This window comes from Rhinolophus sinicus, linkage group LG14, assembly GCF_036562045.2.
Source record: "Rhinolophus sinicus isolate RSC01 linkage group LG14, ASM3656204v1, whole genome shotgun sequence".
Lineage (NCBI taxonomy): Eukaryota > Metazoa > Chordata > Mammalia > Chiroptera > Rhinolophidae > Rhinolophus > Rhinolophus sinicus.
Window position 1 is genome coordinate 10,481,138 of NC_133763.1, and position 26,822 is coordinate 10,507,959.

Here is a 26,822-nt window from a genome sequence, read left to right on the forward strand (position 1 = left end):
AGCATTAGCAATGATGTTATAATCCATTATTCAAACATTAACAAGTAAGTGAGAGTTTCCGCCTGTTAAAATAATTATATGATAGAAACAGAAAGTAGATAAGTGGTTGCCAGGGGCTGGGAGAAGGAGAGAATGGGGAGTGACTACCATGTTCTAAAATTATATAGTGCTAATGGTTGTGTAATTCTTTAACGAGAATAAAAAAGAACAAACTGAATTTTACACTTTAAAGGAGTGAATTTTATAGTATATGAATTATATCTCAAGCTCTTATTTAAAAGAATAATAATAATAATTATTATTATTATTATATGGTTGCTTTTAGCATGCCCTCCTCCATCCCATTTATACATTTAGATTACTGTTGTGAATAGGATATATGCTTTCATATTTACACATAATTTTAAAAACTGACAAGTTATTTTATAGTATGACATTTGTTTTGTAATGTTGAGATAATTGTGAGTTTTTTGGAAGGATTGTCTGCCAAAGATCTCATAACTAATAATATACCTCCACTTCTTTACTAAAAGGCAAAATTATGCAGATTAAAAATTTTAAAAAAGCAAAAAAACCTCACCATGTCACTCTGTAATGAAGACAGTTCCCAGAATAGCATATATTTTGCTTTAGCCTCTGACATGCAAAATAATGGAGTTTGGGGCTGGAGAGAGAAGCTCCAGTTGTTGTTGTTTTGTTTTATTTTTATTATATTGCAATATTTCTATCTTCTTTATCCTCCATACTTAGCTAGATTTCTGTGGCTTGTCAATTTTTCTCTGAATGGCTTTTTCTCCCTCCATCTTTCCATTGCTACCACCCTGGCCTTAATATTCATTACCTACCAGCTGGGTTATTACAGTCATCCCCTCGTTGTCTTTCTGATCTCTCCCTCTCCAGTCTCCTAACCTGCAGCTGCTATATTGATCGACCTGTTAACACTATTTCATTTTTTTTCCCCTTTTCTTCCGCCTCCGCCCTTCCCCACTCCAGTTCAAACCATTGTTTCTCAGTCCAGTTGTGTAGGACACAGCTCCCTGGCCCGTGCTGGTATTAGGAGCCTTGCGCTCCCACCAGGGCTGAGGCAGTCGGTCACCAGTTGTAGGTCAGCTATATGCTGCTATATAATTCATCCCATTTTCTGTTGTCTCTTAATGTTAATATTTCTTAGCTATTCACAAGTGTTAGCTCTAGGAAAATTGGTCTCTTAACAGGCTGAATTATCATTTAAAGTGTGCCTTAAATATTTCACATGTTTTGTCACTAGGGACTACCTATTGCGTTAAAAAACTCCCACGGAATCCTCAGAGAGAGGAAATTATAGGAGACGGAGAGCAACAATACGTTTATCTGAAAGATGGAGACGTGATTAAGACAGAGGGCGCCACTCTAAGGTACGTAAGTGTCCTGTGTCATAAAAAGGGAGGGAGGGAAGATTTCTGCATATTTGCTTGTATTCATTAAGCATATCTCAGGAAGGATACAAAAGCTCTGATATTGGTTACTCTGGGAAGAGGAAATGGGTTGCTTGAGAAGCAAGGAAAAAGAAAGACTTTTCATTCTATCCTTTTTAAATTATTCGTGTGAATTATGCTTACCATTTTTTAAATAAATAAAATTTAAGTTAAAAAAATAGATTACCATTTCCTTCTGGGGTGAGTTAGGTATCTACCCATTAATTAAATTCGAGCCTTTCTCATACTCTCATTTCCAAAAGATAACCCATACCTAAAGTAAATACATTTTAGGCCAGGCCCACAATCCCCCATGACCTTGGAGGGATTCAAAAAGGTGTTTCAAACGCAGTAATTTTAAAACTGAACTAATCATAGTTCTCTCTCCTCCATGATCTGTACTTGCTTTCAGATTTCAGAACATCTTCTCTCAGTGCTTAAGATTTTATTTTTTCTTCTAAGATAGACGCTGACTCCTCTCACCTTTACCACTTCCCGTCCCCTCACCTACCACTTCTAATCAGGTTAGTTTTTACCTCAAAAATATTTGTCAGTGCTGTCCCTGTTTTCTTCCTGTCCACTTTTGTTACTTCTTGCTTAATATTCATGTCTCCAGGCACGGGGCGTCTACGCTTCATACACTCTGTCACTTGTAATCTTGACTAACTGTCACTACAAACAAGATGTTTATCCTCCTTATCATGTCACAGTCTGGCCCTAAACCACTTTTCTGGTCTTAGCTCCTACCACTGCCCCTGCAAACACAAGTAGCCATATCCGAATATTCCCGAGTGCATTAAGTCTGTTCATGCCTTTGCTCATGCCTTCCCCTGGGCCTCACCCCTTACCCCTTCCATTCCTGTCTCCTTGATAAATTCTTATCCATTTATTCTTCAAACCACAGTTCATACATACGTTACTTCAAGAACCCCTTCTGGGCAGAATTAACTGCTCCCTCCTCTAACTCTCGTATAATTTTTATTATTTTTTCTTTAATTGGGTAACTGTGTGTTTTTTCCAGGACCCATCAGCTCCCAGTCAAGTCATTATCCTTCAGTCTAGTTGTGGAGGTGCCAGCTCAGCTCCAAGTCCAGTCGCCATTTTCAATCTTTAGTTGCAGGGGGCACAGCCCACCATCCCATGTGGGGATCGAACCAGCAACCTTGTTGTTGAGACCTCGTGCTCTAACCAACTGAGCTAACCAGCCACCCCAAATTTTTATTATTTTTTATAGCACTTATTAAATTGTATTGTAATGTTTTGATGTGTAATCAACTCCTTAGGTTCATGATGTCAGTAATGCCAGTTGCCATAGCAAACCAACCCAGAAATCTGTAATGGCTCAAAATTAAGTAAGTTTACTTCTCAGTCACATAAAGTCCAAAAGAGGTTCCTGGTTAGCAAGTGGCCCTCCTGCAAGTAATGTTTCAGGATCCTTCCATTTTGTGGATTCTGCTGTCCTCGATAAGGTTGCCATGCTCACCAGAATCCATCCAGTGTGTGGAGAGAGAGCACGGAAGAGATCTGGCAGGGGAGGTTTTCATGGCGCAAGCCTTCGGTGGCATTGGCTGTCAGTTCAGTCACATGCCAACCTGACTGTGGCGAGGCTGGGAAATACAGCTTAACTTCGTGCCCAGGAAAAAGAGGAAATTGGCTGGATAATAAGCTAGCCATTCTCTGACACAGGCAGACACCAGATTCATCTGTATGTCCTCAGAGCCTGGCACATAGGAGGCAGTGAATATATGTCCTCTGTATAGTAAATATCTACAGAGGCAAGTAGAGGAACAGATGAATGAGAAAGAGGAAATGAAGTAATGGGTATCCATCCCCCCCTTTGCAACGAGTATCCTGTTTGTTCCACTACGCTAGTGATTTACAAAATTTAATTTATAAACCAACTAATTTCTGGGCAATTTTCTTAAAATGCTCTTACTGAAAATATGATAATATGTCAAACATGATTTGCTCGTGATGCCAAAGGAAAACAAACAATATATTACTACTTCTTCAGAAAGTATTCTTGACAGTACTGAACTTCCCCCAGCACACACTAGCCATAGGCCGAGTGAAAGAAAAGGGTAGGGACGGGAGGTGGTCCATGGAGTCTTCTGTCTCACAGGTTTCGGACTCACAGGATTGGTTTATCAGTTACACAGAATCATGGCTATTAGATCTATACCTAATTTGCAGATAAAGACTATTCAGCCTTTAAAAGTTAACTACTATCCATCTGCCATGAACAGACCACATATTTTAAGCTTTTTATTAAAGTATGCAAGCAGAAAAATGTAAATATATCATCAGTATGCAGAATGGCGAATTGTTACAAACTGAGCAAACCGTGTGAACGGCATGTAGATCTAGAAACAACAGTATCAGTGCCCCAAAGCCACCCACGTACTTGCTTCCTACCCCACCCCCTTATTAGACTCTTATATCTTATTTCATGGAGTGAATTGATGCTAAGGATCTCAATATTATCTGAATCCCATTTAATTTTTGGTTTACCGCATTGTAATTAAGGTAAATTAAGTATGGGAATCTATTTTAAGATTGTGAGGGAAAACGAACACAAAGCATCAAACAAAAAAGACATACTTTTTTTTTTTTTCTAAATTTTTATTGGGGAATATTGGGGAACAGTGTGTTTCTCCAGGGCCCATCAGCTCCAAGTCATTGTCCTTCAATCAACTTGTGGTGGGCGCAGCTCAGCTCCGAGTCCAGTCGCTGTTTTCTTTTTAATTTATTTTTTAAATTTATTGGGATGACAATTGTTAGTAAAATTACATAGATTTCAGGTGTACAATTCTGTATTACATCATCTATAAAGCCCATTGTGTGTTCACCACCCAGAGTCAGTTCTCCTTCCATCACCATATATTTGATCCCCCCCAGTCGCTGTTTTCAATCTTTAGTTGCAGGGGGTGCAGCCCACCATCCCATGTGGGAATTGAACCAGCAACCTTGTTGGTAAAAGCTTGCGCTCTAACATACTGAGCCATCCGGCCGCCCCTAGACACACTTTTTAAATGACTTAGTAAATAATCTTTTCTCAAAATATAAATTCTAATTAAGCTAAAATCTGAATAAAATATTTAATTTACCATAGTTTCCAATTTCCATTTTTATAAAATCAGTAAAACCCAATTGTTTTAAATAATAACAAGAAGACTCATTGTTAAGCAAAAGTTTCATAAACAAGTTAAAATTTACTTAAGTCCCCAAATATTTGATGTCCAGTTGGTCCTGTCTACTTGCCAATTTTGAAAAGGAAAAAAAAAAAAACAACAGAGAGATAATACTCACCAAGAACCAATTAGTAAAATATAGAAAGTTAGCAAGGTTTTTCAGTCAGGATTCTGGGTGTAATCCTCAGGAATTTTCTAGTGAACTAAATTTAATTTCTCACAGTTAATCTGACAGCTTTTGTTGACTGTTCCTCAGTTTCTAAGAGAGCCATGCGTATGAAGTCTGTTCTCACAGGAAGTGGCAGAACTAGCTAAATGCCCTACCTGAAGAATGGCAGGGCCACAGCTGCTCTTCCTCTGCTCTGTCTTCCTTTTGTCCTCCTGATGTCACTTCCTTTTCTCCTCCTGCCTATGTGAAGTGAATTTTAACAGTTTTTATGTAAATTAAAGCATTAGCCACCCAGGTGACTGGAGAATTGGAATTTCTGGATCTCTTAACTTAAGAAATCTTACTGCTTCCAGCCTAGAAAATAATCAAAGAAAACCATTACTGAGCTCTGGCATGGGGACTGGAAGGGGAATATAAAGGAGGCATTGCAAGCACCTTGACGGATAAGACAGTTTGCAGACTCTAAAAAAGAATGGTTCTCCAAAGGAGTTTTTCTACATTAAGAAAAAAGATTGAGGTTCTTTTTGTAGATGCCTTCTATGTGTGATTGTTCAGAAGGTTGTCCATAAGATAAGATATCTACCCATATATTTTTATAGTTGCTAGAAATATACCTACAGAAATTATTTTTCTACCGTGTTTCCCCAAAAATAAAATCTAGCCGGACAATCAGCTCTAATGCGTCTTTTGGAGCAAAAATTAATATAAACCCAGTCTTATTTTACTATAAGACCAGGTATAATATAATATAATATGATATAATATAACATAACATAATACCTGGTCTTATATTAATTTTTGATCCAAAAGACACATTAGAGCTGATTGTCCGGCTAGGTCTTATTTTCAGGGAAACAAGGTATAACATTGAATTATTAACTAATTGCGGCAGGTTTAATCAGACAAAAGACATGATGTCTAACGTCCCTTTAATAACCTTACCATTGATGCAACTATAATATAGTAATTATTTGCAATAGATAAAGCATGTACTTAGAAACCATAAAAGCATAGTGGTTCTTAATGTCAGTTTTTAATGCCTCTCAAAAATAATTGCTCCCATTACACTAGTATCTCATGTTCTTGTACGTTATATCTATACTCTTTTAGCAGATCTTTTACACGGCTTTACAGTTTCAATATTTAATATTAAGGGCTTGATTGGATTTTTTAGCAAAGGAGAAACTCTTCTAAGGTATAGTCATTTCAGTTTTCTTAAATACTGTTATTTAAGAGTTGAATTTTGTCCAATGCCTTTGAAGTGTCTAGGAGATGATCTTAGTACTTTTCGCCACAGCTTTATTATGATTTTCAGAGATCATATAATAGTGAAACACCCTTGCATTTTTTGAATAAACTTTATTTGGTCATAATGTTACTATTTTTAAATAGGCTTTTGGATTCTATTTGTTAATATTTTAATTAATATTTTTATAATGATATTCATTATTGAAGTTGGGTAGTTTTCTTTTTGTACAACTGTTGTCAGGTTTGGGATTCATCAGTTTTCCTTTTTCTATGCTCTGAGACAGGTTGAGTAGTAGTGTAATTACCTGACTTTAAATGTTTGGTAGAGTTATCCTGTGAAAGTACTGAGCCGCTAGTTGCTAATGACAATTACACGTCTTTTTAGTGGAGCTTCATTGTTGCTTATTAGTAATATGGTCCTGTGACTTCAGCCCAAAGCAGGTACCCTTACGCTGCCTTCTGTGGCTGTCCTGCTTCCCGACAATCTCTCATCCAGCGGTTTTAGCATCTACTAATAATACTTGCATTCATCAGTTAATATATTGAAGGTGGCATAATTGTGACTTTTCTTATTCTATTATTTTGTCCACTTTCTTCTTGTTTTTCATTATTTTTTTCATTTGCTCGTACTCTTTTTAAGGAAGAAATCCCCCCTCTTTTTTTGAGTATCACTACAGTGCTTCCTTGTCCTTTTGACATAGCCCAATCTTTCAGCACCTCCTGGCCATCTTACACAGGGTGTCTCCATAGCACACTTTCCTTTCCCTGCCCCTGACCTGGAGCCAGCCATGTATGTAAGCAGCCCTGGTTTGCTTGAGTGGGAAATGGAAACAAAACACTGAGTGTGAGGTGTGCTCGTTACCACTGGGCTTCATTGCTTCTGGGTCTTTTTGTAGACAGAGCTAGGGGAATAAATGAAATGATGAATTCATGATGCCTCAATTCAAATAAGAAACAACCAAAAACTTTAATTCCCTGATTCCATATATATTTTGTAATTATCCCACGGTAAAAAACTTGGTTTTTCACATCAATTTATTTACTTGTTTATACCAGCGTATAACAAACACAAAATAGTTTCAGAAACACAATAACCTGTAACACTGGCAGCAAGAAACCTATTGAGTAAAGTTCAAGATATCTTTGCAATTCTATTGATCTTAAGATATATTCTATTAAGGATGTACAGTCTTAGTATTATATTTAAAACTTACTTGATTTAATTTTTTACTGTGGCTATATTGTCTATCTAGTGTACAGTAAGATTTCTGAATTCAATGTCAAGGTTTTCTTTTTATGTTTAGGACATATAAAATCTTTACATCGCTTAAAAGTTAAAACTAGTAAAAAAGTTCTAGTTAGAGAAGTCGCTTGCACCTCTATTCCCTACACCCCACTTGCCTACCCCCTACAGGCACCTGTATTCATTAGTTTTTGCTTTATCCTCGCTGGCTTTCTTCTTGCAAAACTAAATAAATAGATACAGATTTCTTTTTATTTCCCCGTCTTTCTTATACAAAAGAACATACTAGGAACACTCTTTGGCACTTTGCTTTTTCTCACTTGACAGTATATCCTGCAAATTACTTCATACCAGTCTACAGAGGTCTTCCTCATTCTTTTTGATGGCTGTATAGTATTTCATTTACCATAATTTACCTATGGGTCAGCATATGGGTTGTTCCTAATGTTTTATAATTACAAGTAATGTAACGAATAACTTGTACATATTTTTTGTATTTGTGAAGGTGTGTTTTGGGGGTAGATTTCCAGCAGTGGGATTGATAGGTGAGAGGGTTAATAATGCACATGTAATTTTGTTAGAAAATACCAAATCCCCTTCCATATAGGCTGTACCATTTTGCTCTCCCACCAGCAACATATGAAAGTGATTTTTTTCTCATAATCTTGCCATAAAGTGTATTGTAAAATTTACCTCCTGATATACAAACAAAATTGAAAAAAGAATATGTTCTTAGATAATAAAAGCACTATCTCTAAGTAGTGGAAAGATTGGTGATTTTTATCTCCTTTAAGTACTTTTCCAATTTTGTTGTAATCAGTACTTACGACTTACAAAACAAGAAAAAAAAAATGGGAACAGTGTTAAATTTACACTTCAGAGTGAGAAATTTGATTTAAAGGAGAGAAATTTCCTGATAATTTTCAGTGGGCAACAAGAGAAAAAAAAGCTTTTTAACTCACTGACATCATTTATTTGTGTCTTGTCCAGAGCTGAGGACAGAGAATAATTTGCTGCTCAAAACGCCTTCTAAGCCCAAGAGTTCGTAATTGTTCTTATTTCTTTTTTCAACCAGAGTTATATACACACCTGGCCACACTGATGATCATATGGCCCTACTTTTAGAAGAGGAAAATGCTCTCTTTTCTGGAGATTGCATCCTGGGAGAAGGCACAACTGTATTTGAAGACCTCTATGATTATATGAACTCCCTAAAAGAGTTATTAAAAATCAAAGCTGATATTATATATCCAGGTAGGTAATTTTTTAAATCCAGCAAACCATTTGTGTCAAATGATGAGGAGGGCTCATTTTGGTTTGTCTGTGTATGTGTTTGTGTTTTTAGCCTTGAAGAGAGACATAAACTGCTTCTTTAAAATTATACCCCTAAGTCTTGTCTAGCCATGCAGTTAAAAAGGCCAAGAGTTATATCAATAACTTTTTATAAAAGATATAAGGGTTTGGTTTTTTTAACATTTAAACAGCTATTAATAGAACTATTAAAGGAAATGAACTTACATTGGAACAAGAAAATTTTTTCATTCTATAAGCTACCTTCAACTTTGTTAATTTGATTTGTATCATGGGCCACATTTTTGTCATGTAACCTTGGGTAACATTTGACCTTTGAGGTTTAGTTTTTTAATTCACACTATTGAAATATCAATAGCTTCCTTGTCAACTGTAAGAAGGGTATATTTATTTCCATTCTCCAAAAAAGAAACCTGTTGTTAGCATCTCAGCTACACTGCACTGCTCTTCAGTATGAATCTCCCCTCCATCCTGAAAGCTGAGACAGATACCAAACCCAACAAGAGGGCCCAGAAGGGAAAAGAAACTAGCTTACTTCATTTTTTAATTCCTTCTCACTTGTCCCTAACCAGACAGCCGTGGAAAAATCTGTAAATAGTGTCTTCATTACCCTCATATTCTCTCATGAGTTTCCACTGCTGAGGGAGCAGGAAACATACAGTGAACCTGGGCATTTGGATTACAATTACGACGTAAAAGGACTGGAAGCTGACAGCTATTTTTAAAGTGAAGAGAATAGACATCTGATGCACTCACGGTCAGGCAAAGCTAACAAGAGGCTGCTTAGTAAAGGTTCTTAGAGCGTCAGCTTTAGTGAATCTAGTGAACTGGCTTATTAGCACAGCAGGAGCTTATATGTAAATTATGTTCTGTAGCCATAGCTACCATATATTCAAGCCTGCTGTCAGTTACCTGCAGGGACCTTTGCAGTTAGCTGTTGTCCTCCCAGAAACCCAGTGAAGTAGGTAGTGGCATCCTCATTGCACAGCACAAGAAACAAGCTCACAGACTCAGAGACTCATGGCCACACAGCTGGTAAATAACAGTCGGTATTCTAACCAAAGCTCTTGCTCTTTGCGTGATGATAGGTTAGCCTGCTTCTGGATATTTTGTCCTCAGATATTTTAAACATCCCTCTGGCAGACTTGTGTAATATATTAATTTGCACTGTCTTAAAGAGCAAATAAATGTCAATGTACCTTTATCTGGGCTGTCAGCATTTCTGAATTACTAGCCTATACATAAGATCCTTCAAGTTGTACTGTGGTCCTTGTGAATTTTTAATAGCTCTTGGTGTTTTTTTGAAAGTATGGCTCCCTATGGTAGTATACAATATTGTTTTCATATATGTATAACTTGAAACCAAATTTTTGAAAAACAGCTGTTGGAACACTAAATCATAATCTAATCAGCATGTCCACTAGTGCTTCTGCCTTCTCCAGCATCTTCTGACATCTCTGGTCCCAAGTCACAAGACCTAACACAGAGGGAAGTGCTTGCAATTTTTTTTTTTTCTCTACAATTCAGACTTCAGCAACTTGCAAGTTTTCTTTATATTGTCAGGCAGTAGAGTTGCATCCGAAGGTTCATAAGCATAGAGACGATCTGAATATCTTCCAGTGATGTGGGCTCTGTCAGGGATGGGCCAACAAACATAATCCTGGGGATTATTGGTCATCAGGAGAAAGGTGTTTGTCTGTTGCTTCACATACTAGTCTGAGGTCCAACTGCTCTGCCAGTTTCTGGATTTCTTTATTTTCAGCAAACACTTGCTTTAAAGCTTGGCTGTGTTGTGTGGACATTCATCCAAGTGATGAATCATCATCAAGCATTTGTGGCCTGTCTTGCATTTGTATCAAGCTTCTTCGTATGTCTGAGTCCAGATGAGGCGGTCACCCCAATCTCTGGAGAGGGTCTGGGGCAGTTTGGGTGGAGAGTCCTTTGTGTCCTTCTTGGGTCCCCGTCTGACTGTGGAATCTTCAGCCAGAGTGTAGGAGAGAGTCACCAGGAGTGAGAATGGTGACGCTGAAATCTGCTCCATGGCAAGTCTGGTTTTTCCCAGTCACCTGTCTCTGAGAGCCAGATGGCCTTGTTGCGTCCAAGTTTCCTCTACATTCCCCTTTTCAGTCTTTTATAAGTGAGGACAGCATGGTGGTTAAGAGCAGAGAGTGGTTAAAAGTGGTTAAAAGCTTCTGGATCAGAATTCCAGCTTCACTCCTTCGCAGTGGGACCATGGGCAGATTATTTACCCTCCCTATGCCTCCATTTCTGCTATAACAGAGGGATAATAACAGTACCTACCTCAGGGAGGATTGTAAGAATAATACCGTGTTTCCCAGAAAATAAGACCCGGGTCTTTACAATATAATATAATGTAAGACCGGGTCTTATATTAATTTTTGCTCCAAAAGACACATTAGAGGTAATTGTCCGGCTAGGTCTTATTTTCGGGGAAACGGCATATGTTAAGCAGTGCCTGGAAAATAATGAGCACTCTACCTATCATTACTGTTGTGGTTAGTGTTTTTACTTTTAGCTTCTAATTTTATATTTTTAGTGTACACCATAACATTTTATCTAAATTTTCATATAATTATTGAATGTTTTTTGGCATTGTACATAAATTTTAAATCTCACATGTATGTAGTTTTCCAAATCTTATTTTTGTGTGTATTTAGTATGTTTTTTCAACACATCATATGAACTATGTTTACATAGAATGAATTAACTTCACTTATACTTAATGTTTTTTATCTGGCTAAAATAATTTTTTAATTATTCTAATTCAGGACATGGCCCAGTAATCCATAATGCGGAAGCTAAAATTCAAGAATACATTTCTCACAGAAATATTCGAGAGGAGCAAATTCTTTCATTATTGCGTGATAATTTTGAAAAATCATTTAAAGTGATGGAGCTTGTAAAAATTATTTACAAGGTAATTTTCATTTATCTTATTTGTACATAGCCACAATTACAGTAGAATAATCTATTTAAAAACTATAGGTATAGTGAACGTATTACCTCCCAGAACAGAATAAGTCTGTTAATTTTGTAAGTAATGCCACTTACACAGATTTGAGACCAGCATCAACTTTGCAGAACACAGAAGTTAAACAAAAACTGGCGTGGACGACAAAAAGAACCATTCTGAGCCATCACTAAACCTCATGTACTTTATTCTGTAGGAGAGATTGTTCCCAACAGCCTGATGGTGAAGTTTTGTAATGACTTATATAGCATATAACCGTGTTGTTATCTGGTATCTTAGCCTGGGCAAGTGAGAAGGGACGATCTGCTAGCACCAGATATTGGGATAACAGCAGTGAGAACTAGCAGCCATGCCCAACAATGGATTAAGTACCTGTGAAAGAACACGAGTAGAGAAGTGTGGTGTATACAGAAGAAAGCCCTCACCTGAGCGGCCTCTGAGCACATCACTCTATGACAGCACTATGTGGCAATCAATTAGCATAATTCAGTTTTCTGGCAAATTGGGGATTTGCTGCATAGCAGGATAGCTTCGAGGTTAAGAATGTAGGCTTTGGCATAAGGTTACCTGGGTTTAGGAGGGAGGGGATGGTAGCTGAGGGTAAACAGCATCAAATATATGATGGAAGGAGAGCTGACTCTGGGTGGGGAACACAATGTGATATATAGATGATGTGTTACAGAACTGTACACCTGAAACCTATGTAACGACTAACCATTGTCACCCCAATAAACTTTAATTTTAAAAAAAATTACCTGAGTTTAAAAACTCCCACTACCACAACCTGTGCAGCCAGAAGATACATGACACGTAACTAAGATGAGCCTGAAAAGGTACCTGGGGCCAGTTACAGTTAAAGGACCTTGATGTCCCATAGGCCTAAGTTATCAAAAACCGGTAAGATCATACTCAGTGTGCTTTATTTGAAAAGGAGGGATGAAATGGTTAAAGTGGCTAAAAAGTACCATTGGCAAAGGGTAATGTAAATATTTAAATTCTGTGCCAGTTCATTTCCTCATAATACTATGGAATAGGCACTCCAGACCGTTCATTAGTATGTTGGGGTTAGTTTAAGTACACACAGAACTCTCTGACCCTCACAGATGAGTCATCACCCAGCACCTGCCCATGACTGAAAAAAAAAAAAAATGCTGGTTTTTCATTCAGAGGTGAAGTCAGCGTGTATTCAGAGGTGTATTTACTGTGGATATGTGTGAAGTATCTGTTGCATATAGAATGGCGTTATGTATTATAAAGGGGTTTATTCATTCAACAAATATTTACTGACTACCTTTCATGTACCACACTCTGGACTAGTGCAGAAATATAAGAATGACTATAGATTCCTGTCCTCAAAGAACTCAGTTCATGTTCAACAGATATTTGTAACAGATAATGACTCTATCATAATAGCTTCCCTTTTTTGAGCACGTTTTTATGTGCTAGACATTGTACTAAATGCTTTACATTGACAATAATTTGAGGTACTTAATTCAAATACCTCGAATTTTCACTGCACGAAGATACTGTTATTCCATCTTAGTAAATGAAAAACCTGACTCAGAAAGTGAGAACTAAGTCACTTTTTCAAGGGCACACAACTAGCAGAGGTCACATACTCCAATGTCAGATGTCAGATAATCAAATCTGGTTTCCATCACACCAGGCTGCCTCCAAGGCCTGCCCACAGTATGTCAGGGTATAACTGAAGAGGGATAAATCCTACCTGATGAAGATGCAGGATAATGAGGCTTGTCCGGAAAGCTTCAGAAACTTAATCATTTAATTGGGTCTTGAAGGAGTAAACATTTCTCAGGCCAGAGTACAAGAGAAAGGAAGTCATTTTAGACAGAGGGAAAGATGTGTTGAAACACTGGGTGTAATAAAAGAGCATTATGTGTATCTGAAACCCCACAAAGACATATGACAGGAGCACAGAATGCATATGTGGGTGGAAAGGAAGGGAGTCCCAGGAAACGAGTCAGGAAAAGCAGGCATCATCAGGTCACAGAAAGCCTTGCTACCATTTGGGCTTTCGGGAGTAACCTGGGAATGACCAACCACCCAAGGATCTTAGACAGGGGTGTCACGTAACAAAATGGAGAAGATGGCACTGGTGGATTTAGAATATGGAGCTTAAGGAAGTGTTTGGGGTTAAAGGTTTATATTTGGGAATCATTAATGCATGGTATTGCTGTGGCAAGTTGGTTGAGTAAAAAGAAAAAGAGTCAATGATACAACTCATTATCAACATCAGTATTTAAGAGAAGTCGAAGGAAGAGTATCCAGGATGGAAACTAAATGATAAAAGAGGTAGGATAATCAAGGGAAATGTGCAAAAGTATTATCATGTGACCTAATAAGTAAACCATAGGGCCAATGTCTGTAGCATCATCAAAACTATCTAGAATAATTTTTACATTTATAATATTTATTCATCCATTCATAATGTATTGAGTTCCTACTGTGTGCCATTATGCTGAGCACTGGGTATTCAGTAGTGAACAAAACACACTGCTGCTATCTTTATGGAGCTCAGTCTATTATAGCTATAGGAGCATATATAAGAATATAATGTCTAAAGGAAGACATGTTTAAGGTGAAATCATTTGGGCTATTACTATATAAAAATACATTCAAGTGAAAATTTTGTTGCATTTTTTCTTTTAAAGTTTCAGACGGATTAGCTCTGTTCTTTGTTAAAAAAAAGAAATGTTTTCTTTCGCTCTCTTTCTCCTTAGAATACTCCTGAGCATTTACATAAAATGGCTGAACATAATATCTCACTTCATTTGAGAAAATTAGAAAAAGAAGGAAAAATATGTAAGTATATGTCCAAGTTTTAATTATTTTATTCCCAGCATATAAAATATTTTTCTTTTAAGCAAACGAACTACTTTCCTTTTAAGAAAAATAACACCCATCAGAGTTCCCTTGAATATCACTGTACGTTGGAGAGACAGGCACTAGGCAGGGTCACTAGTGAAAGGCCAGCGGACCACAAATGGGAACCAAAAACGTCCACAGGAATTGGAATCTAGTTTAGGGCTTCCAATCCTCATCCACCAGAATGACAGTCAAAGGTGTATAGTGGAAAAATAGCTTCTCTTCTCCCAGACCACAAGACCACGAAGAATTTTCCATGTAAAAGATTTCGCAACAGCCAGAGGTCTTAGCAGTAATTAAAGTAGGAAACTCAAAGATAGTGAAGCAGTAATTCTACAGTTGTTTACTAGTGTTAGATTAATTTGTCAAATTCAGAATCTTTATACAAGTTTAATCCTTAAAATCAACAGGTTCAAAGCTTGAATTTTGTATAGAAGCTTCAGTAATGTTTCTAAATGTACAAAAAAAAAAAATATACCAACTTTATATTGAGCAACAAAATTATTTTAGGAATGAATGCTTTTTCTAGCCAGAAGATAACATAAAATCCAGTGAATTTGGCTTATCTGTTGTTAAATATTTACTCTCTAATTTTCTTTCCACAGTTAGCAGCATGGATCCTGACAAGAAATGGAAAGCTAATCTTTAGTGTCAGATCGATGAAAGATTTTGCTGTTTTGTTTTTAGAGAATGGTATGTTTTCTTAACTATTAATTATTTACAGAGACTATACTTTCGAATGTTGAAAATAACCCTAGATATACTTTAAAATGTCATATTCTAAAATACATACTACTTTTACAACTATAATACAGATTATTTATCTAACCTAGGTTTCTCCTCATTTTACCAAAACTTCAGGATCCAACAGTTTACCCACTTTCAATTGATTAAGTAAAATGGTTATTTGAAAAATAATAAACTTTATATAATTTAACTGTTTTGCTGCATTGATTTCAAGTTGTTTTTCAAAATGTCAGAAATCCACAAAAAACAAAAAATTGGTATTTTGACTATTTTATGTATTTAATAATAACAATTTGAGCTGCTTTGTATATAAACGGCATTATTTTTATGTATAAAAATTTCAGATAGATTCATTTGGATATATCCGACCGTCACAGCAAAAGGATTTAAATTGGATATTATTGTACCAGCAGCTAGTAACAATACTGTTTTCACTAGCTGCTTCAGTTAACAGCACAGATTTCTAGTAATCCTTCCTTTTCTGCAACCCTTGTCTGTATAGGTTGATAACTGCTTTGTTTTCATGTTTCTATCAATTATATCATTATTATGGATTAGTTCTATAGTTGTGTATTACATGTATTTTCTTATAATGGTAATCCCACAAATGATTCATGCACATCAACTTTTGGTAATTGAAAAATATTACATTTCCAGTTAAAGGCATTATATAATAATTATTTCTGTAATCCATGAGTACAACCAAGTTACTTTCCGAGTTTAGATTTTAGTATAGAAATAGTCGTCAGCATATATATAAATTATACAGCACTTTTAATTAGTGGATTATAAAAATGGCATTTTTATATATAAATAGTGTTCTTAAATAGTGGTTAGGTTCTCAAGGTAGTTCACCAATGCTTATTTAACCCGTACGGTTGCCAAACTCCAATACTAAAATGAGCTCAGAATCCTAAAAATGTATTTTCTTTACTTTTCCCTAAAGGTAAGACTTACTTTTTTTTTTTTTTAACTTTCTTTAATATCCTCCTCTTTCTGCCCCATTTCCGAAGGTCCCTAGCATTTTCAAACTATTCTAAGCACTAATTTTCATGCCCTGGAGACCTGTTTTGTTCCTGAAACCATCCCATATTACAAAATAACTGTGAACTCAACAACAAAAAACAAACAATCCAATGCAAGTATGGGCAAAGGACTTAAATAAACATTTCTCCAAATAAGATAGGCAAATGGCCAAGAAGCACATGAAAAGATGCTCAACATCACTAATCATTAGGGAAATGCAAATTAAAACCACAACGAGATACTACTTCACACCCATTAGGATGGCTATTAGTTTTAAAAATTGCAAAACAGAAAATAAGTGTTGAGGAGGATAAGAGGAATTGGAACACTTGTGTATTTCTGGTGGAAATGTAAAATGGTACAGCTTCTGTGGAAAATAGTATAGTAGTTCTTCAAAAAATGAAATTTAGAACTACCATATGATCCAGCAATTCCACTTCTGGGTATATACCCAAAAGAATTGAAAGCTGGGACTTGAATAGATACATACACCCGGGTTCAATGCAGCATTATTCACAATAGCCAAAAGGTGGAAGCAACCCAAGGGTCCACTGAAGGATGAATGGATAAATACAATGTTATATAGAGGGACCAGCCTGGTGGATCAAGGGGTTGGAGCTCCATGCTCCTAACCCGAAGGCTGCCGGTTCGATTCCCACATGGGCCAGTGGGCTCAACCACAAGGTTGCTGGTTTGACTCCTCAACTCCCGCAGGGAATGGTGGGCTCTGCCTCCTGCAACTAAGATTGAACACAGCACCTTGAGCTGAGCAGCACCTTGAGCTGAGCTGCCGCTGAGCTTCCAGATGGCTCAGTTGTTGGTTGGAGTGCGGGCACTCAACCACAAGGTTGCCAGTTCAACTTCCGCAAGGGATGGTGGACTGCACCCCCTGCAACTAACAACGGCAACTGGACCTGGAGCTGAGCTGCACCCTCCACAACTAAAGATTGAAAGAACAACAACTTGACTTGGAAAAAGTCCGAGAAGTACACACTGTTCCCCAATAAAGTCGTGTTCCCCTTCCTGAATTAAAAAAAAAACAAAAACACAATGTTGTATAAATATATAGATACACACACACTCACACACACAATGGAACATTATCCTTAAAAAGGAAGGACATTCTGACACTGTAATATAGATGATACTTGAAGACATTATGCTAAGAAATATAAGCCAGTCACCAGAGGACAAATACTATATGGTTCCACTTATATAAGATACCTAGTCAGGTTCACAGAGACAGAACATAGAATGGTGGGTGCCAGGGGCTGGGAAGAAGAGGGAGAAAGAGGAGTTACTGTTTAGTGGGTAAGGAATTTCAGTTTAGAAGGATGAAAAAGTTAAAGATGGTGGTCATGATTCTACATACAGCAGTGTGAATGCACTTAATGCCACTGAATGGTACACTTAAGAATGGTTAAAATGGTAAATTAAAAAATCATAACTAAGTATCCTCCCCAACACCACCACCACAAAAAAAAAAAATCGGTACTCCCATTCCCTAAGTATAGTACATATCAACAAAATTTAAACGAGAAATCTGATTGTGTGAATATGTGAATATTTAGTTATCTCTCGCTTCTCCATTCTTTCCTATCTCTGAATTAAAACCTGCAGTTGATGAAATCAGAAAACCCAATAGTCATGTTTGATAGGCCCCGCTCCCTCGTCTCTTACTAGCTCTCCACCAAGTACTTACTGACTTCCACCTCTAGAATTTGTTGCTGCCCCTTACTCCACCAGTATTCCTTCGGCCATCATCCGGTCTTGCCTGGACTCCTGCAATAGCCCTTAACTCTGGTCTTCCTGCGTCCATTCTTGGAGGGAGTCGGGGACAGGGATGAGAAGGGCATTCTGAACTGAGGAAGCATTGATTCCATATCATTCTTTTTTAAGTACCATGGCACACTTCAAGCCGCAGGTGGATCTGTTGGCAGAGGGGTGGTCATGGAAGGCTATTACATGTATTGGTTATTGAAAGTGTGTAGGCAGCTGAGCTTTAACAAAAACAATGGCGTTCATTAAGTATCCACTATGTGCTGGGTGTTGGGTCAGATACAAAGGGGAACAGCATCTCTGCTCTCAAAAGCAGCTCATAGTCTAGCTGTGGCGATACACAATTACGATGTGCAGTACCATTACATTTGTTTGGACAGAGTATCTAAGCGGGTTGGGTTATAGGATGCTGCTCAGAGGATCCTAAGCTGTCTTAAAAGATGAGTGAGGTGGTAGCCAGGTGAAGAAGTTAGGAGTATTTGGAAGAGGAGAAAACTTGTTCCAGTTGGAATGGTATATGCACGTTCACAGGTACGGCAGCATCACATGGTTGGGAAACTATGGCGAGGCTGTATGGTGCTTGTGGGGTGAGGTCATAGGAATAAGAAGCATCTCCGCACAGAGGTCTCACAGGGACTGATGTACTGACACCCAGCCACGCTTCGGCACAGGCTGGAATGTACACGTAACTTGGGAATTAGAAACCAGGTTAGGATCCAGGGCAGGTCTAGCATTGTTGCCTCAACAGCAAGAGTTTGCCCCCAACCATTTTGGTGATTTCATTCCCCTTTTTGTTTCTCACTCCAGCCAATTACTTTGCCCTCCATTCAGTATACCCAGTAGGTTCGGGTTACTCATAGCTTCTGCTTACCCATTTTCTGTTTACTCAAAAGTTTCTACATTCTTGTCATCACCTCTGCCTTCTCTCTGTAGAGCTTCAGCATTTGTTTTGCAACAACTGTGTAGACTTCTATGTGTCTCAGATTCAGACGTCCTCACAGAAGAGGACCTGATTGGTGTAATTAATCACTTGGGACCGGAACTGTCCCAACTGTCAGGAGGGGACCCCATTCTGCAGGCAGTGGGCAAAGTAAGCATCCTGAGATTTGACATTTTCAGTACAGTGGGGGAAGGAAAAAGGAAGAAGCAGAAGAGGTCTCAGAGGTAGTAGAAGACAGGGTATCAGATACGAGAAATATTTAAGAAAAGGAATAGCACTTAGGAACCGATCAGATCATGAGGGCGGGGACCAGGTAGAAAGGAGCAGTCTAGCGGAGCTATAGCTTTCTGGCTTCAGCAGAAAGCCTGGTAGATGTTGATAACCAGGATGAGAAAATACAGGAAATGGGGTACATAGAGTGGGGAAATGAGGAAAGGCATTGCACTACAGATACGAGTTTGCAGTTCCAAGGATCATCCAGAGGGAGATACCTAATAGGCACTTAGCTATTTGGAGGTGGGGCTAAACAGATAGGATATATTTTGTTGCAGGTGACAGAAACATTTTCCACTAGCTTAAGCAAAAGGGGATGTTGGTTGGGGCATGTAACCAATCCGAGAAGGAGGAGGGTGGAGCCAGGCTTGAACAAGAGCAAGGGTTTGGAGCCCATCGATACAACCCCAAACCTCTCACCTGTTTTGTTTTGTTTTGCTTTTTTGGTTTAAAAGCAGATGGCTTCTTCAAATGGCGGGGGACCTGGTTATGGGCAGCTCTAGGCACATAATCCTAACCATTCCATAACCAGCAGGGAAAGCCGGTTCTTCCAGCTCTGGTTTGGAAAATCCTAGAGGAAGGACTCAGTGATTTCTGTTGACTCATTACATTCCTTAGGCCCATCCCTGTGGTCCAGGAAACATGAGGTACTGTACTTGGTCAGTTTTGCTCATGTGCCAACTGCCCCTGTAGCCAGAGTGGGCAAGGTCTGTTCTCAGATGAAGAGTCTCATGGGAAGATTCTCAACTAATATTAATTCCTTACTGAAGAGCTTTCCTTTCTTTCCAAAATAGAGTTCTCTGCAGTAGCTCACGGAATGACTGGGCCAACTCTGCAACCAGAGTCATTTCTGAGTGTTTCTGTCAGAATTAAATATCTGGCAGTATTTGCATATCTCCAGATTATCACTTGAAGAAAAAGTCAGTAAAGTTGGCTAGTAGCAGGGAAGCTAGAATCGTGGAGAAAAATATTCATGTTTGGGTACTTCTTATTTCTGCCAGGGCTACACCTCAGTGTTCCCTCGCAAGTCTCTCCGTGCCTACCAGAGCGATGGACCAGCACGAAACTTGCTACCAATTTCCAGGCATTGTCGGAGCAGGAAATCTCATCATTATCAGTCTTTTCCCCCTGTTCTCTCTTTAGGGAATTGGTAGATAATGTACTCCAAATAAACAAGCAAAAGGAAGGCACACGATTAAAATAGTAAATCCAACACAGAAACATGTCAAAAGGAAGTTCTAAGACTAAGGTGTGCCCAAAGCCTGCTTCATTTAGGAGCAGGAGGCAGTGGGGTCTTCAGCGAGAGATCTCCAGGGGGAAAAATGAAACCGATAGATTATCTGGTATGTTTGAGCCTTTGAGGGAAAGAAATCTGCTGATGGTCATACAACACTGGTAGCTGAGCAATTGAAACAATAACCAGTTAATAGAAAACTGCTGGTGAAAAAAAAAAATAAGACAATCATTGATTCCCCAAACCAAACGCTATGCAATGAAGGAAATAATTATGAAATACTATCTGCCTCTGCATTTTTACATAGGCAATAAAGTAAACACTGACAAAATTGTGTTGTGAGGGGAAAGGAAGAAGTTGAAAATGCTAAATCATCACCTATGATAATAGAAAGTCAATAAAGTCTAAAATTGACAAATCAAAGACTAGAAATGTAAGCATTTTATTGGTTAATATCCAGAAAAAAATACCTCAGAAAGACAATGGGGAAATGTTTTTCCTGTTAGTAGTAGTTAATTTTTAAATTGGGTACATTTATTAGTTTGATTAAACATTTTAATATCACAAAATACCGATATTATGCAATGAGTTGGTTCCAACTCTTTAGTCCAATGGAGCAAGTACTTTTGTACTAGAATTTTCTCCTGCAACATGATCAGGAATTGGGAATGCTGAGAAGTACATGCTTATTTAATGTTCTCTTAGGCCTAAGGATAAGAATCTTTTACGTTCATATTCCTTAGTGTATACAATTCCCAAGTGTGAAGTTTTCCACAAGAGGAAATCCTGTTCCTAGTATCCAGACTGAAGGACGTGGAGAATTAAGGTGAACTGGAGTCAAAGACTTAACAATATTTCAAGTTTCCCTGGAGTACAAAAACCATCTAAGGAGAACTAGACCCAGGACTACCGAATCCAGAAGCTCGGTGGTACATCCTTTGTTTTCCAGTCGCAATACAGTAGAGTATTAAAGATCTATCGTAGTTTCTTTCTCTTGTTGACATCTAAACTGGATTTGGGATTCAGTAACTAGCCAATATACGAAGAGGGCTCTGCCTCTATCGGAGTCTTCAGCCAACACCACTTTTTCTCTATGGTTGATCAAGTGACCACTACAAAATCTGCAGGAAAGCTAACGTATATGACAGATTGCCTCACTTATTTTTACTAGTGTTTTTAAGAAGTTCGGGGAGACTAGTGATCACGAAGAAGCAAAGTACTCCTCTGAAGAAAAGAAATTGTTGTCCTGATATATTTAAAATGAAGACCAATCTGGAAAAGCATGTGTTGCTACAAATCCAAGCTTTCCAAATACGTTAGGTTGCAGCAATTCAGGGTACATGTATATGACCTTATTTTGTGCAATGATTATATTAATACTGTGATAGCTTTGGTGCTTAAGTGTTTTGAGAAAAGAGCATCTCTGCCCAAACTATAGTCAATTCGTTTTCCCATATGTCTTTTTCCCATGATTCTCTAAGACTTTAATACACTGAGTATCAATTTCTTCCTTTTAAGATAAGACTAACATCCATGCTAGTGGCATATGGTGCAACCTATGTTTTCAATATTTTTTTTAAGGGTTGAAGAAAATTTTTCACTCTCTGGTTTTATACCACAGAAGTTTCCCCAGCCTACCTTGTGGAAGTAGACTAATCCTGCTTCCTCTGCATCGATTTTCAAAAAATCGCAAAACTGTCTATCACAAATGGTGCATATCAAGATTTTATATCTACACCTGAAACTAAGGAATATTGTTGACCATCCATTCTCTCAGTGCAAAGTGTCATCTTGCACCTCATTCATGCCTGTCAACTGGGGCGCTTACTACAAATGCAAACTTCTGGTCCCAGCCCAGATTTACTGAATCAGAATTTCTGAAAAGGACCAAGGAATGTAATTTTTTCCATTGACCCAGATGGTTCTTTTCCTACATCAACAGAATTAGAATTTAGTATTATGTTGTTGGTTTTCATTTTATCAAATGTCAGCGTGAGATACACACATATAAAATCTGTACCTAGTTTTTTTAATGCTATTGAGGACATCGTCTGTTTTATTACTCAGTGTTCTTCAGTGTCCATGGAATGAAATCTTTCAGATTTCAGAGCTAGAAACAAACTTTCTCTCCTGCAAACTGGTATGTTTCCTTTATTAGACTAGTGCATGTCAAATTTGACTAATTCTCAGAATCACCTGGGGAAATTTATAAAACACGCACGGCTTCCCAGACCCCATGCAAGAGCCATTCACCAGAATCTCCAGGTTAGGGAGGACGCATGTGATACTGATAATCAACCATGTTTCAGAAACTCTCCATGGGACAACATTTAATTCACCACGTTCACTTTTTGCCTTGGCTTCCTGGAAGCTAGTCTTACAACACTTTTTCTTGGAATTCAGTTCTTTAATCTAATTATCCTCCTTTTCTTTCCCCCATTTCATTACTTGCCTCGTGTAGTATGTTTTTAATGAACTTCAACTTCAGAGGAAATAGCTTACAATAATACTGTCCTTTGGACAGACACATTCCCTGCAATACCATTTAAGCCTAATATAAATCGGTTTTAGGATTACAGAGTGAAAAAATACTGTGAGCTTAAAAGTTTCATCATTCAGATTTTATGGAGCCTTCATGGGAAATTACTGTTTGACAAGCACTCTGAAAATCATTGCTATTAAATGCCATATACACTATTCAGCTCCTGTTCCCTCTTTGGTCGCCTCACTACGGTCACCCTCCAAGACTAACATGTTGTTCTTTCTTGTAACTCACCACTTCAAAGATCTAATCCATTTTAGTGGTGTTAACCATTACCACCATGCTGAATAATTTCCAGACGTATACTTGAACTTGAGTCATTCACCGAAGCCCCAGGCCTAAATCTTTTGCTATCTGCAGGGTCTCATTTCTCTGTCCCCCAAAGTCCGGACGTGAGTGTGAAGAAACTCTATAACGTCTAAAACTGAAGTCTTCTCACTCCACAATTTTATATCCCTGATTACCTCCCTTCCCATTTAGGTAAATAGCATCACCATCCTCCCATGTCCCAAACTGAATTTGTCCTCGGCCACTCATATTTCTTTTAATCCCCACTCCACTTAGCAGGGCAATATTCATGCTATCGTTTGAGGATTGTAAATTCAATTTGAAGACCAAAGAAAATGCTGGTGGAGATGAGTGACGCTCAGAAGAAGTGATAAATTGCCTAGGAAATGAAAGTGGCTTGCCTCACAGGGACAAAACCTATTGTCTTCGACAGTCTCGGGGGCTTACCCCTTTCTCTTTTCTTTCCTGGCCTGTGTTCATTTCCTGAATTAAACTATTACTAATTGGTTTCTGTGTCCGTGGCCTGTTCCCGTTTCCATTCGTCATGGTGGTGGTGGTAGTAACAGTTTAGTAATATTTGTCTGATTACTCATCTGTAGAAAAGAAAGGATAATCGTACCTAATTCAGTGAGTTGTTACGAGTATTAAATGTTCATAGTGTTTAGCACAGTCTTTGACAACCAAAAAATACTATTTGCTGTTATTTTGTTGTTGTTTTTAACAGAATATATTCACATTCCCCTATGATTATTTCACTGGTTTATACCATTTAAGTCCACAAAATGCCATCTTTATTCTTTAGTAAAATTTTACCATAACTTTGTAAGATAAAATTCACATTCTTCACGTTGGGAGTTAAAACTTAATAGTTGTACAGCCTTCAGTTATTTTACAGAGTTTCTGTTTCCTTATTTGAAATAGGGGTAATATTATATCCTAGGTTAATATGGGGTTAAAATTAATGTATATCAGCAGTGGTTGGGGGACGGCAAAGAACTGTCTACATTGTAGTTGTTTTCATTTGTGCTGTAAGCTTTGTCTTGGGCTGATGCAATCAAGAAAACAGCTCCCAAGTATCCTTGGCCACCACCCCAAGACCTTGGTTCTACTAGGCATTGAGCCATACGCCATTTTTTTGACAGCTACAAGATATCATCAACTCAGTTCTACCAGTCACACGTTCCCTAAAGCATGAGACCTTCTAATTACAGAGGCAGCTTACTGAGGTAAGCATTTTGTACAGAATGATGCAAAAAGAGAATGACTCATTCTCCTCAGGTGAAGGCGATCCACTGGGCAGCGCGCCTGGCAGGTGGAAGTGGCCAGTTACCTCAGGAAGCATCCCCCGGGTGTGCTGCTGTGCCCAGCGCGTTCCAACCTCCCCAGGAGCTGCTTACATACCACCATTTTCCTGTCCATGAAAATGAGGACCCTCTTGAAAGCACAACAAATTCAAACCAAGACTCCCCACTTCTGTATCTGCTGAGATTATTTCCGATATCCACCCTACCACACGTCTCCACAGTCCCTGGCCACTGCCTCAAATACAAGTGACTCCATCCTTCTATTATTCACTCCTGTTCATGGCACTGTTGGTTTTTTTTTCTCCCCTGATCCAACCACCTCTTGCTGTTCCTCTACCTCCAGAACCTTTCCACCATGTTCTCTGGGGCCTCTATGGTGGTTCACGTTCTTATCTGCCCAACACCGCTTCCTCCACACCTTCTCCCTTGCCCTACCCACAGGGAAAGGCATGGGCCCAAGGTGGGCCATAAAATTTGACTCAGAAATGATCACACAACCAAGCCAGCCTAATCCAGGTATTTCCTTGGAATTGTTCAGATAGAACTTTCAAGTGACCACATTCTCTGCCATGTAAATAAAGCCTATTTATAACAGAGAAAAATGAAGCCACACTGAAACAAAAGAATGGAAAAGAGAGAGAGAGAGATGAAGAGTCCTCATGAGGTCAAATGCGTGGTTCTTGTTCCTGAGTCTATAATGCACCCCGGTTCCCAAAGCTTTTCTTTTGACTCTGTTAACTTTCAGTTCAATATATTCTCTTTCAGTCATTTGCAACTAGAAGAGTTATAACTAATAGAATCCATTCCATTATAAGTAAGCTCCCTATACCCTCCACCACTGCACCAAACAATGCCCGTGACCAGTTGCTCTAAATAGCGCAGCCCTCCTCTCAAGCCACAATTCCCCTCAGCCCTTAAGTGGGCTGACAGTCTCCTCCCTCTCCTAACCATCACAATGCCATCCTACTCCTGCAACTCCCCTGCGCCTGCGTCCATCTTTGCTTCCACCCTTATTGCTGCCGCGGCACTCTCACTCAAAACGAATCCAGCTCCCAGTCTCTCGCTTCGCCTTTCCTGATCTCATCAGCCACGTGGAATAACCTCCATTCTCAGTTCTGTGACTGCCTTGTCTCGCCTGACCTTTCCTCCTCCCTCCTTTTTCCATGTGAAAAGAGGTGCCCCTTCCTATTAAAGTTAATCCTCTACCTTTGTTCTGGGGGATCCCGACCTTGGAGACGTCAGTCCATCAATTCTCCCCTGTCCCCATCTCCCAATGCCTGCAACCTCTCCCTCTCTTCCCTCCTTCTCGTCATCTAAACATGTTCAGCTGTCACATCATTCAAAAGCCAACACACAACCGACCTCAACTCCCTTATTCCTCTGTGCATACCCTGCTCTCTTCCCTCCTTCAAAGCTAAACTTCTTGAAAGCATTTACACTTCCTGTTTCCATTTCTTCTGTTTGCATTCATTCACCACTTTCTGAAACTGACCTCTTCTATGGGAGAAGCACTAACTCAGGCCCTTGATGTGCTAAGTGAGATAAAAGATATAAATAAAGTGAAATAAGTTACAGGTTAAATAAGCAGAGAAACTCCACCTTGCACTCCTTAAGCTTCTAGAGGTTAGAAGATCCCAGTCCTACCCCCAGAGGGACACAGGGCTAACCGGGGTGGGTTATAGACTATTCAGAACTACGACCAGCCAGCCCTCTGTCAACTGCTCGATCCCGTCTAATGTGATGTCATCTACCTGCTAACACCGTAACAACACCGCATTATAAATTTGATGCGTAGTTCCCATAGCCGTCCAATTTGTACTTAAAAAATGATATAATTTCCAACGATTAATAGAGTGGTTTTGCTTCCTCAGAGAAATACAACTTCCTCCTCACAATGTGAACACAACTGCATATTTTCAAAGTTTAAATGATATAACAATAGCATATAAATAGCTAAATGACCTGCCTGCTCTAAAAGGAAAACTGGGCTTCGTGTTTTTGTCAAGGCAGGAACCAGTCTCTTGAATGGATTAGGTTGGGAATCACCGCACTCTGGGAGTTCAGCATCTTCCTGGTAAGTGAAGCTCATGAACTAAGAATGGGTTTGGCGGACAGACAGATTACTAGCCCTGTGGGTAAGTCCCTTAACCTCTCTAAGCCTCCATTTTCCCATTTTTAAGTTAGAATAACAACAT

At 38.6% G+C, this 26,822-nt stretch overlaps 1 protein-coding gene and 1 pseudogene across 1 annotated transcript in view; one reads left to right on the top strand and one right to left on the bottom strand.

The window, feature by feature from the left end:
• LACTB2 (lactamase beta 2) overlaps positions 1-15,431 on the top strand; it is a 28,132-nt gene extending 12,701 nt beyond the window's left edge. Inside the window, exons 3-7 of the mRNA XM_019726099.2 lie at positions 1,268-1,394; positions 8,381-8,559; positions 11,406-11,554; positions 14,350-14,431; positions 15,100-15,431. Of these exons, the coding sequence (XP_019581658.1) occupies positions 1,268-1,394; positions 8,381-8,559; positions 11,406-11,554; positions 14,350-14,431; positions 15,100-15,143 (581 nt within the window). The 3' untranslated portion in view covers positions 15,144-15,431. The remainder of the gene's footprint in view (positions 1-1,267; positions 1,395-8,380; positions 8,560-11,405; positions 11,555-14,349; positions 14,432-15,099) is intronic.
• LOC109444598 (anterior gradient protein 2 homolog) lies at positions 10,133-11,018 on the bottom strand (annotated as a pseudogene).
• Positions 15,432-26,822: the final 11,391 nt, after the last annotated feature.